The following is a 13,938-nucleotide window of genomic DNA, read 5'->3' as shown; positions in this document are numbered from 1 at the left end:
ATGTAAATGTCAGTCTCCAAACGTGATGCAGAGCTGTTTGCTATTTGACACAACATTGAACATGCAGTCTGAATATTACAATAACTATACTTTGACGATGTGAAATGAGTGGTTGATGGTATCAAGGATGGACCATCTGTTACCTAAATCAGCTATCATAGACTCAACCACGTTAGGTCATCTTCATTGCGAAGTAAGTCCTCTAATTCTGCAAGAGAATTTCTGACATTAACACAATGGTTCCATCTATGACAGAGCCCAACCAGAGAAGACTATAATGACAAAGGTTAAGATACTCACTAAGGACTCCCATTACTAATAGGAAATTAAGTTTATGACCATCAAGAAATAATAAAGCTTGGCAAAATAGAAATGAACAGCAGAACTCAAAATGAAGTTGGGACAAATTCACTTTTTTTTTCTTTTCTTTTTTCTTTCAAACACTCAAGCAGAGATCATTATTGAGAAACCAAATTGCATTGAGAAGATCTAGCAGACTATTGTGGTAATTCCGGCCAGGCGCGTAGCCAAGGGGGGAGCGAAGGGGGCAGCTGCCCCCCTCTTGAGTATATTTTTTAAATTTTTTTTTAATGTTTTTATGATATCGCTAGTATTTTCAAAAGAGAAAATGATAGGATGCAACTTACAAGGCCTGGGAAGTGCCATTTTCAGCGATCTGGGAGGCATTTTCAGCCAAAATTTTCTTGTGCGCTTCGCGCCAACCATGGTGGCGCTACGCTTAGATAGTGTGTAATGCTGAATCTACAGTTTCGCCCCTCCCTTGGCAAATTCCTGGCTACGCGCTTTATTCCGGCTTGGAGAACAACAGCACAAGATTCCTGGTGCAATATCCTCTGCTTGGAAGTTTATTACAATATTCAAGCTAAATTGACCATTATATCTTGTATACACCTAATGGAATATATACAATACAGTTTGAATGTCCATGGTATACTAACTGTTGCCTATTCTTGCAGCAGCTTTTTGCATAGGTTATGTTAAATTTCTGATATTTTTGTTACTTGAAATCACATACCAATGCAATTTGTTAGCCTACATGAAAAGTAATGCTCTATTTAATACAAACGGTTTTAAGTTCAAATATTTCACAATTTCTGATTTGCTATTTTCAAGTAAGTTTATTAACTTTTATATACCAATTAATCATGACTGATAGTACACATTTTTAGCATCCAATGGAATTGTTATGATTAACTCACCAACTTACATTCATCCTGATGCAAATAAAATCCTGAAAGATTTCTTCCATTTGATCAACTGCAAAAATTGTTTACTCCAAGCAATGTTTTGCAAACTTTACAGGGGCAATGATATATTTTAAACATCTCCTTTAAACAATTATGATTACAAGCTATACCACTAATTAAGTTAAATTCTTGAGGACATTTTCATTTAGGAAAAAGCCAGTACTTACTTGAAGTATAATTGTAACTACATCTATATATATATATATTAGTATACCTATATATATAGTATACCTATATGGTAACTTGCAGCGTGTTGTTAATCCAGATTCACGCTTGTACAGCGATCATCATGACTGCAGCAGCACTCTTGAAGTGAACAACTGAATCTTTGTTTTATATATATATATATCTATATATTTAAAGAAGAAATGATCTAAAGACTACTGTGAGTGCAATTATATATTATGATAAGTTGATGAAGTGTAAAGTGATCTGAAGTGAAGGTGGAATAGACCTACCTATAACAGTGAGGGCAGCTGTAGCTCTCTGAGAGCTGATCCTGTTAGATACGATACAAGTGTAGTCTCCTGAATCAGTAGTTTTTATTCCTGTGTTGAAATTGTAAAACAAATACAAGTAATCATTGATTTTTATATGTAGATATTTTGCTTTCTTTTACAGAAATTCATATCAATGTGGCTATGCTTTCCAGATTCCAAGTCAGATTGCATGGCTCTACTAATTAATCAAGATGCCAATCCTGGTATCACTTAGTTACAGCAGATGGTGACCCAGTGTGTGGGTCAGTGAGCGGGTAGATCCAATTCTATGTGAACTTACCATTGATTGTTAGACTTCCAAGGGGGCCGATACTGACTCTAGATGACTCGACCACCAAGATGTCATTCAGGTACCACTCTGTGACAGGGGCTGGTGACCCGATGCTGTCACAAAAGAACTCAACCAAGTCCCCCTCTGCAGCTTGCTTGTCTTCGGGAGGCAGCACAATTTCAGCATCAGCTGGAAAATACAGAAATGAAAAAAGATTTCCAGAGACCTGCAGGAACCATCTTAAAGGGTGTGAAGACTCCCGCACAAAGAAACGTCTCATGCCGGTAATCTGACCAAGTTTCAAACAAGGTGTAACAGAAGTGTAAGTCACCACCATCGATCCCAGATAATACACACACAGCTTGCTACCGTGTACAGTTAATACATACAGCTACGGTCAATACCCACAACACAGTGTACATAGCAGCATGGACATCTCAGGTCTAGATAAAGATAACAAGGTATCACATTTCATTACTGTCTGCATTTTGTAGCAACAAGAAGAAAACGTCATTTGCAAGCACTGGAAAGTTAACTTTTCCAGAGCGCGGCACACGCTTTGGGGGTAGTCTTCAATGCCTTGAATGTAGTTCATATTAACCGTGGAGGGTAAATTTACGAAGATTGGGCGATGCAGATGAGTATGTTACATGTCCACACATTAAACAGTTTTAAATACAACAAAATCGACACTCCTGCAACCCATCCAAACTATCTACATATTTTATCAGTAAAATATGCTTCCATACCTTCCACTACTAGCTTGTAATACTTCTTAAGCACCACTCTGGTTCCAATACGTCCCGTACATGCATAGCTTCCAGCGTCAGTCAGTTGCACAGACCTTATCCTCAGAGCGTTGTCCTCTGATTGGGATAAACGTCCTTCAGGCCTGCCTAGTTCTACGCTGCTGTGTTGCCAGCTGATGGAGATTATATCTGCCGACTCACAGCCCATCTCTACGTCGTTCCCTAATCGAGCCGTAACCCTAGTCTCACGGCCGGGTACAAACCTGTCAGCGACTGCAAGAAAAGTTAACTAATTACATTATTATGAATTTTTATAAGTTTGATTTTTTTCAGCAAATGTGCAACATTTGAGGTTGGATGAATACTTCCTAACACTGATGCAGCACATTACACTTGGTTTAGCTAGAATCTGATGGAAAGTGGAGTTCGGTAATGTAATGTTAGTGTCTGTGACTAGCATACTTTTTTAAAGTATTTGGTAATTCCAAAAGTATTTGGTAATTCCACTTCCAGCAGAAGGTACACAAGGTTATAGAAACATACCTTCCTGTGCCTGAAGCAGAAGTTACACAAGATTCAGTAACTTACCATCCTGTACCTGAAGCACAAGCACCTTCTCCACAATGTTTCCCTGACCATCATCAGCACGGCAAACATATTCTCCAGAGTCAGATGTTACAACATCCTTGATCTTTAGCTTTCCCGCCCTGTTGGAAATTCTTTTGCCTCCAAGGGTATTGACATCAGCACCATCTTTGATCCACAAAACGGTTGGCTCTGGTACCCCTGATGCCTCACATATTACTCTATAAGTGTCACCAACAGTGAGGACACTCACATTTGCAGCATCAACATGAACCGATGGTGGTATAGTTTCTGGAGGACAAAGAAACTCTCACCGATAGTCACTAGTACATTACAAAGGTACAATGACACTTCATATTACAACAGGCCAGGCATACTTCATATTACATTAGGCTCTAGAGGCATACTTCATATTACATTAGGCTATATATAGGCATACTTAAAGGGTGTGAAGAGTCACGTAAAAAGAAACGTCTAATGCCGGTAATCTGACCTAGTTTCGAATGAGGTGTAACAGAAGGGTTAGACACCACCATCGTTCAGTCAGTACATACAGCTGCGGTCAATACCCACAGGACACTGTACAAACGATACAGCGATAACAAGGTATCACGTTTCATTACTGTCTGCATTTTGTAGCGACAAGCAGAAAACTTCACTTGCAAGCAATGCAAAGTTAATTTTTTCAAAGCGCGGTACGCGGTTTGGGGCGAGTCTTCAATGCCTTTTAATTCACAGCTACAGTTTAGGTACACAAAATTTGTACTGCTGCCACTGACTATCATTTTTGGCATATTCTTATGTAAATTCTTCAAATGGATACCTGAGCTGCACGGATATATTTTACTTTCACAATTTAGACTCTTGGTTTCCAAACATTTTCTCTTAGTGACCCCTGGCCCATTTTCACCATCATCATCTTGGTGACCCTACAGTAAGTGGCAGAATCGTTATAGGATTAGGAGTGCTTAGTTGCAAAATGGTGTTGTAGTTTGCAACTTTTAAAGTACCGTAATTTATGTTCAAGACCCTCCACGACCCCACTTTGAAAATCAGACAGTTAGATCATTAACAACTAATTAAAAATGTCCTGTATATCTCATTAGCATTATAATTCAGTTTCACAAACAAACATAAATGGCATATTCTTAATTTGTTCTTATATTGGCATATCAGTTAACTGCTTGATTTGTCTAACAGTGCTATTAAATGTTGTAATTTCTAGCAAAAATTAGTATTGCAAACTAGCCGCCTTGAAACTGATACTAATTGACAACTTAACTATACAAATCAGACACTTATGGTTATCAAAATCACATGCAAACAATGCCTAAACAAACAATGGTTCATTATCATAAACAATTTAGTCTAAGTGAGCATCAGAGCTGCAACAATTATGAAAAAGTCTAAAAATGAAAAATAATTCTGCTTAACTTAAAAGATGCAAAGCTGTAACAACGACTAATTACCAGGTAATCTAACTGTCACTATTCCGGTGGTGAACACCTCCCCTGCATTATTTCTGGCATGGCACATGTAATTTCCGTTGTCAGTGGTGTCTACACCATCGATTGTGAGTCGAGACCCCCAGCCAAACTGTTTAATTCTCATGTGTGAGTCAAGACTAACATCAATCACTTCATTATTTTTGTACCATAGATAATCTAATGGTGGGGTCCCAGAGACATGGCACCGCAAACCAACCTCATCTCCTCGTTGTAACTTTGTGGCATTGTTTAATGGTTTATCTAAAGTTATGAATTCACTGTTCAAAGAGAGAAAAAAGATAGAATACTGATATCAAAATAAAAAACAGCAGCCGTTTGTTTGAATTTGGATTCTTATATTGTAACATACATGTGTATAGTATTATGACACACCCTCGGAGATGATATACACGATCGCAGAATAAAAACGAAAGTTAGCACAATTCAAACATTCTGTAAGGCTCATTATAACATCACTGCAGTGCAGCTATGGCAAACAAAGTTGTGTCTAAACTACCGAAGGAATAGAACCAAAACACCTGCAGCTGTTCCCAATATGCAAACCAGAAATACCCAATCCATAGAAGACAATGCTCAATTACACTGCAAAGCAGCAATCTTGAAAATTTTGGCCGGAAATGCCTCCCAGATTGCTGGAAATGGCACTTCCCAGGCCTTGTAAGTTGCATCTAAGCATTTTCTATTTTGAAATTACTAGCGATATCATAAAAACATACAAAAAAATATGCTCAAGGGGGGGGGCAGTCGCCCCCTTCGTTCCCCCCCCTTGGCTACGCGCCTGGAATAGGTCAAGAGAATCTGGTTCATGCAGGTGGGGATTTGAACCAGGAACCTAACGATTGTGGGGCTAACTCTCAGCTAACTGCTACACCATGCCTTCATCTATCTGTAGAGTAATCAGGAATAATAGCAGCAAATAACTGCAAAGGAGAGTGAATGCCAAGTTCTTCCATTTCAAGTCTACCCTGCAGTTAAGGGATCAATGAGCTTTCTCCCACTTTTTCATCTAACAACCCATAACCCCACCACTGACTAATACAAACAGTTTTTACAAATAAATGACTTACGGTGATCGGGCTAATGTTGTTATTTGTGATTCTGGAAGCCGAGCTGAAGTTGCTAAAAGTGAAAGAAAAGTTAATAAAAACATTCATTGGTTAGTAACCAAAGCTAAATTAAGTGAAATTATGAAACATGATCACAAATAGAGTTGACAATTTCAAGATTTCATACTTATATCAAGATATATGTATGATACAACATGCACACATACAGCCTCTAGGCGAAACAACCTCAAAAGGTACCACAAAAGACAGTAATCCTTGGAGGAGCTTAAACTTTATTTTAAAGTTGCTTATGTGCCTAAAACTGTTTCTGATGACTAGTTGCAATTGAGGATTATTAGCCAGTCATATCACCAGAAAATTATCCCACTGTTGTGTCAAATATTTTCAGTTTAGAAAGCCTAAACATGGCTAAAGTATTTCTGGTATATTTGTTTTTGCAAGGACACAAGGATTTCCATGCACATGGCTTGGTACACCTGTATAGTAGCAGGCTGGAAATATTAAAAGCAAAATCATCAATAAAATGATAGGAACTGGAATATAGCTGCTTTTGGACATTCCTTCTTAACTACAATTAATTCAGTGTAATTAAGGAAGGATATGACAAAGAATTATGAAGTAACTATATTCTATATTAATCCACAATTGTATTTATAACAAGTTATCTCCAAATTACCTTTCTGAACTTCTATTAGTAAAACAATACAAGCGTGCCACCCGTCAGTCAAAATTTATTACCCTTCAGTACCTAGAACCAATGGGGTTACCTATGCCAACCGTGCTTTTTCAGTTTCTGGTCCCAAATAGTGGAATTCCCTCCCAAACCATATAAAATGTATACCTATTAAATCACTTTTCAAAACTAACTAATATCAATTTGATTTGTAATTATTTTCATTGTTGCATTATTGTTTTTGCTATTCTTTCTATTCAAACTATATATGTACGGGGCTTTTGACAACTATTTTGGTTTATAATTAGCGCATTATAAATCTTAGTTATTATTATTATTATTTTTATTATTGTTATTATGATTATTCTAGACTGTTACTGAAAACAGGGTTCGTACACTTTTTTCACAACAAAATTCAAGCACTTTTCAAGCACCAAATTTATGTTTTCAAGCACATGCTTATCATTAACAATAGACATTCTGTGAGACAGAGGCATAAAACATATCTAATGCAATGTGTACGCTGGGTATATAAAGACATGATCAGTGTTGGATTTTCAGGTATTTGAGAAGGTTGTCCGTGGGACTACCAGTTTCAAAGATTTTGGTAGTCCTGCAAAAAACTTGGTAGTCCTTCCAAATTTTCCACCAAAATTGTTCACAGCATGCATGTGTTTACGTGATATATCCGAATTGTAACGACGCTACACGTGCGCCGCATACAAACAGTATTGTTTATGATATACAATATAAATCCTACCAACTAGAATGATAAATAATTTATCGTTCAGGTAGGTAGGATTTAGATTGTTTACTACTGTACAGCTCACATGCGTACGTCCAGCAATGCATTTTCACTCAGCCTATAGACTGTCCGTGTCTGATCGACTGTTGTTACAACTAGGGTAGAAATTAAGATTTGGCTTTGGGGGCAATTTTGGAAAATGAAAAGTTAAAACGACCCTCTTAATGAATTTACGAGGGTTTTTTTTGTTAAGGTTTAGGGGTGCTCTTTTCTAAAATTCAACATGCTGTTTAAGGAAATGGTTGTAAGCATTTAATAGGATAAAGTAAGCACAATTACCCTCTTCCTAGTGCTGCGACCTTAAAGCATATTCATTAAAATTTTAATCGCAAAAATTTGCGATCGTTTAGCAAATAACGTCAAGACACCAAATATATAACGAAAAACCAACAACCCATCAACTGAAATAGAAAACATGTAGAAACACATAGAAAACAACATGTGAGGATGAAATCACCACCAAATACGAAACCATATATACTGCTGAAAAGTAGTCGAAGTTAAAACCTTCAATCCATCACCAAAGCAACGGTGTACGTAAAATACAACATTCCCTCTTTAAGACATAGCACATACCATCCAAACAACTGCCGATTTTCAGTAAATTGAAATTGTAAACAAAGCTACGCATTTTTTTTTTTTTTTTTTGCAAACCGATGGTTGTCTACATTTCCCATTGACTTAGTGTGGCTGTTAGGCTAACATGTGGTCGAAGGTTGCAATATTTCACGGATATTTTAGTTCTAGCTAACTGCGTCACAATTTCAGCAAATAAAGAGATGCTTAGGCTAGACTTTCCCGTTGACTATGTGTGGTGTTCAGCTACCATGCGCGCGACGATAGCAGCAAGGAAAGTGTGTAAACAAAGCTACGCAAAGTTTATTTGGGGACCAAACCAAACCGATGGTTAGGCTACATTTCCCATTGACTTATTGTGATTGTTAGGCTAAAATGTGGTCGAAGATTGAAGTTTTTCATGGATATTTTTATTCTTTATTTGCGACACAACTGAGCGAATAAACAGATGGCTATAGGTTAGTTTTCCATGTTGACTCAGTGTGAAGTTAGGCTACCATGTGGTCGGAGATTTGTAGGGATTTTTGGTTATTGTCGCTGGTACTGAAATTGCTTAGTGGAGGCCGTAATTTGCCAGTGACTGTGCGAGCAGTTTGCAGTGATTGTGCGCGACCCTCCCTCGTAATTTTTTAGACAACTAAGACATTCTTTTAAGTTTTTTGTTTGTCACAATTTGACTATTCCACGGTAATTATTGTGTAACAATTACATACAAAATATGTTTTGCATTAAGCATGTTAAATTTCAAGCACTTTTCAATGACATTTTCCAAAAATATAAGAAATCAAGTACTTTCAAGGCCTTGAAAACTGACCAATCAAATTCAAGCATTTTCAAGGTTTTCAAGCACCCGTACGAACCCTGTGAAAATTACACAGCTGTAAAACACCCCATAATGATTTAATTTTTTTAATACATAGTACAGAAGTTATAAAATACCATAATAATATGTAAATAGTGCCCAAAACTACTTGAATTACATCTCACATACAAACATGATCATTATTTGAGTATCTACTTCTTGAGATTGTCTCTTCATATTTGTAGCTACTTTATTCCTTTATTACAGTACTACATGAACTGTTAAACATATATCATACCTGATGTTGTTGTTGGTACAGAGGTAGTGACTGGTGATAATGTGGTCTTCTTATCTTTGTAATTGGCAAAGAATTCTTGCAAGAGAAGAAAACAAACTATATATTATACAAATTATGACAACATGAAAGTTATTTGATACACAGATGCTGCTAAAAAGCAATTTGAGCTACAATCACTCTTTATTAAATAACTTTAGTATGAAACTACAATAATTTGTCAAATTTTAAGAAATAGCAAGTTTTATCCATTACTGTTCACCTCTATAAAACAGAGAAGGTTATGATGAAAAACTCTCCCTTTGCAAAGAGCTTAGAATATCTTATTTCCATTTCAGAGGTATCCCTATCATTCTAAGAGATAAAAGTAGATTGACTTTAGCAAGTCTAAATATGACTCTAACAGATAGCTTGAATTGGAGCATATTGTTTGATTACTTTCTCTCTACAGGGAGCTAGGTAGCCTCTCACTCACTATACAGAAGCATTACCATTTAACATTTCCTGTGCTGACCCATCTAAACACAGTTGATGATTACAGTTTCGATACTCGAATGTTGTACATCATTTCAAACTCTTATGATTCATATAAGAACACATTTACCGGTGTGAGTAACCAGCACCAGTAGGTATGCTCTAATAGAGAGTGAATTATATCCTTGATGGAGAGAATATACTCCAGCTTACCATCACAGTCTGGTTGGGCAAAGTTGGTTAAGCTTTCCTCAAACCTTGAACCAGTTGTTTCATTCACACAGAAGCATTGTCCTATGCTGGCATGGCACTGCAGTCGTTGATAAAGGCCTTCCTCTGTGCACCTAGGTATGAACTGACCAATCTGCCCTAGAATGCTGCTTTCGGTCCGTTCATTCTCACACTTGGTACGGGGTCGTAGGGTTGAGAAAGGAGACGTATTCAAGACAACCTGGCTAGCTGCAACAGATAAAACGTATGCCTCCATCAGTCTCATATCTTAATACAAAATGTGAACCCACACAAAGCTAGAACATGTAAACCTTGCTGGAAAGAGTTTAGCATTCAAATTTCTATACAGCTGATGCAGTAACCTTTCCATCCTGCTTTCACATCAATGCCTTTTAATTATCAATTCTTGAATTACCAATGTACCAAATTTCCACTACTATGATACCAACTGTTTCATGAATATGTTACAGATATCCTTCATTTACTGTTCGCCATATGCTACAGCTTGGTTTACATTGCGCATCTAAACATTCAAACCAGTTCAATATTTGACCAAATTATAAAATATATATATCACAAAGAAGGCAGCTAATGTTGGCCTAATATGGTTTTTGTACTAGTAACTTTGATAAATTGAACTGAACTGCAACTATAAGTGGTTTATAAATGTCTGCATTTTAATGAAAGTACTTTGTAGGAGAATACCTGTTGTTTCTGCTCTAGGAGTTGGTTGCTTTGTTGGTGGAGGAGTAAATGTGATTTCCGGACCTAAACAGGGAATGAAGATGAAAGGTAATGCTTTTATAAATGGACTACCGTAGCAGTTAGCTTACATGACAAGCATTTAGATATACGTAACCTAAATTTATGAGAATAGCATTTATCATCAACAACACTAAGTGATCACTCAACATTCATCACATGTTCAACAAGTTTCTCCTCCAGTTCACTATCATTTTATTTCTACTTATGTAAAACAACTAGGATGGAAAAATTATCAATACAAAAAAGTAATAACATAATATTCAATTCAAAATATTAGCAATAGCCTGTGAATACTTATCAAAGTTTCTTTAACCAATTTTTAATGACTGGTTTGTTTCTCATGTAGCAGAACATACATAGATATACATAACATCATCATATTTTTTAATTGATGATCTCAAGTTATGTTATTAATGGCTAATATATTAACTACACTTCAATTATCTTTACCAAATAATTTTTAAAAATTGAAATGATTTTTGGAAAGTGAAAGTTCTTACTGGTTTTTGAGGTTGTTGGTCTGACAGTTGTAAGGTATACTGTATGAATACCACTTGAGCCTGAAATGATAGTCATAAACAACAGCATGCATTGTAACTACATATTGATACTACAATCTCAGCAAAGACCATAACAAGGCAGACATTTGCTGAAAAAAAACCAAAAATATGTTCCAAATAACATGCAATCCATGCTCCTGAGCTACTATGTCAAATTTCCTTGAGTCAATCATTAAAGCTCCAGATGAAAACATTTTATATCTTGGCTATTGCAAAGACCTTGGTGATGTCATTATAGCATTCATATTGTCAGTATAGTAATTTCTTGTTTTCTGTCAGACACATTCCAGAATGAAATGCTAACGTGTTGCCGGAGAAACTTTACGTTATGTATAAAAACAGGTTGACCATTTAACGTGATATACTGCGATCATTAGCTTTATTTTCATATTTAGCTTTCTTATATAGCTATGCAGACCAATTTGTACATATATACTTACAAGTCTGAACACATTTGTCCTGTGTATCAAAGTTATTTTCGTTGCCATTGCAACCACTATAGGTGAACACATCACAAAGTCTTGTCCCTTGGTTGTAGTACCACTTGATCTGTCTATCTCGACAGTCTCCACTTTCAGCTGGGAGTGCACATACTACGGACAAAAGAAAAGATGAGGGAAATAAAAGTATCAGCCTGCACGAAGGTAAACCTCTCCAAAATTATGCACAAAATAGGTGGTAAGATTGAATATTAATAACATCTGATTTGAAAAACAAATTTGGGAATCAACACAATTTTTTTTTTTTTTTTTTTTTTGGGAGGGAAGTACAGCTAGGACAAAGGAATCACATACTAGGACAATGATAAAACAAGAATTTGATCAGCAATGGAAGAAACAGCAATTCCCTTTCTTTTCTTTTTTTTTCTAGTGAAAAGAAGACAATACAGAAATATTAGGTAATAGAATGAATAATTCTAACAAAACAAAAGACATGGTGGATAAATAGAAGAAACAACAAACAAAACATTGTAATATTAGCTATATTATTAGCTATATACTATATTAGCTATATACTATGGCAAAGTCTACTTTGTAGCATGATTTTAGAATGAAATATAGTTTACATGTATAAATATAATGTATATGGATGGTCATATGTATCAGATTAAAATAGAATTAAAGGCACATCACAGCCACGTTCCGCATTAAAATACCAACAAATAGGAGCTGATATAATGTAGTGCAGTACTTCAAGAGAGAGAGAAAGAGAGTTGTAACTTACTATTGATTGCTCCTTCAGGAACAAGGACAGTAGCAGCATGGCTGTGTTGGACGCAACGGTCCTCACACTGGGATTTGTCTGTAAATCTATTAGGGTTCCCAAAGCATCCAGAGTAGACAAAAGGCAGACAAGTGTCTGAGTACAGCTCATAATACCACATCCCGAATGCTTCTTGACATCTACCAGCATCAGAGGGTAGAGTACATGGATCTGAATGGGACATAGATGGAAAACTGTTAATTGGTTTTATTTTATTAATCTTAAAGAGACAAGTGTGTCATGACAGCACAGCGGCGCTCACCGAAGAAATTTTAAGGAGCCATAAATTTAAAGAGACTCATTCTTCATATACACATGAATCTTTACCACCAGTCATGGAAATACAATATCCCAGATGGATTTTAGGAACATCAGAGCAAGGTGGACATTATTTGAATTTCACCTAAGCTACATATTTGTGAAAGAGACAATATCTTCTTCTTTTATTTTTATTATTATTTTTGTCTCTTTCGGAAAAATGTACAGAATCTTAGAACAAAGGAAATATATTTCTTTTGCTCACCTTTACGGAAAGTTCCACAAATTGATTCACATTCATTCTGTCCAATGAACCTGTTTTGGTTGCCTTGACAACCACCATAAATAAATGCTTGACAGGATTGAGTATCTGTATCATAAAAATAACTGTGATAGTTTCCGGCACATGGGCCTGAATCTTTAGGTAAGGAGCAGAGTTCTGTAAAAAAGAGAGAACTATCAAATATTTAAACAGTGCTGGCCTTTACAAGAGGCAACGTTTGTTAACAAAACACCTCTCTGGAGGAACCACAAAGTAACATCTGAAGATTGGCCTATAGACATTTGGATGCTTAGGAGAGATCGGAATGCAGAGTAATTTAAATAAAGCAATGGAAAAGATTCTTTTTTTTTTAATTATTTTTTAATTTGGGGTATCTGAAAAAGATGGAATCAACAACAAGCTTTCTTTTAGTGAGGAACAGAATCATCAATTAAGAACATGAAATATGACTAATATTTCAGCCACACTCCATAACTCTAGTTCTGGACCATGACATACATTATACCATCTTTTCACTGATGCATACACCTTTGGGTTAATAAAACAAAATTGAAATAGTAATACATAGAGATAATATGAAAGTTAATACAAGTATACTCATCAGTATTGATATTGTGAGAGTTTTCAGTGTCTCTTTAATAAGTGCAATAACATTAATTGACAAAAATAGAACATACAAGCATTTGGTTTATCAACAAGGTTTACACAACAACACAGCTTTTCACAACAATATCTACTTCTCACCATATTCTTGAATGATGTTTCTGTTTTTTCTCTGCCCCCCAAAAGGTATCACTAGAAGGTTGATACTCTCAGTAGTGATGACTATAACAGCATCAGCCCCAATTCTTATATGCATTGTAGGCTAGGCTACGTATGTCAACTATTAGAGTAGTGTTGAAATTCTTGTTGTTTACTCTGAAGCAAGCACAGGACTTGTAATCCCAAGGTCACTGGCTCGAATCTCGTTCTGGCCAAACATTTACTTTTCCTCTCTTAAAATAT

At 36.1% G+C, this 13,938-nt stretch overlaps 1 protein-coding gene across 8 annotated transcripts in view; it reads right to left on the bottom strand.

The window, feature by feature from the left end:
* LOC139971372 (papilin-like) overlaps positions 1-13,938 on the bottom strand; it is an 88,437-nt gene that overhangs the window by 4,077 nt on the left and 70,422 nt on the right. For 6 of the 8 annotated variants that reach the window (XM_071977738.1, XM_071977742.1, XM_071977743.1 and 3 more), the window contains 13 exons: positions 12,916-13,089; positions 12,354-12,563; positions 11,570-11,722; positions 11,070-11,129; positions 10,510-10,572; positions 9,787-10,032; positions 9,103-9,177; positions 5,949-6,000; positions 4,843-5,138; positions 3,377-3,664; positions 2,789-3,061; positions 2,049-2,228; positions 1,727-1,816 (listed from right to left, as the gene is read on the bottom strand). In XM_071977738.1, the coding sequence (XP_071833839.1) occupies positions 1,727-1,816; positions 2,049-2,228; positions 2,789-3,061; positions 3,377-3,664; positions 4,843-5,138; positions 5,949-6,000; positions 9,103-9,177; positions 9,787-10,032; positions 10,510-10,572; positions 11,070-11,129; positions 11,570-11,722; positions 12,354-12,563; positions 12,916-13,089 (2,160 nt within the window). Of the gene's footprint in view, positions 1-143; positions 209-1,726; positions 1,817-2,048; positions 2,229-2,788; positions 3,062-3,376; positions 3,665-4,842; positions 5,139-5,948; positions 6,001-9,102; positions 9,178-9,786; positions 10,033-10,509; positions 10,573-11,069; positions 11,130-11,569; positions 11,723-12,353; positions 12,564-12,915; positions 13,090-13,938 lie in introns of all 8 variants that reach the window. The other 2 variants (XM_071977744.1, XM_071977741.1) reach the window with 2 other exon arrangements.

The sequence above is a fragment of the Apostichopus japonicus genome, chromosome 8, assembly GCF_037975245.1.
Source record: "Apostichopus japonicus isolate 1M-3 chromosome 8, ASM3797524v1, whole genome shotgun sequence".
NCBI lineage: Eukaryota > Metazoa > Echinodermata > Holothuroidea > Aspidochirotida > Stichopodidae > Apostichopus > Apostichopus japonicus.
The sequence above is the reverse complement of the archived record's forward strand: the minus strand, read 5'-3'. Positions and strand labels throughout refer to the sequence as shown.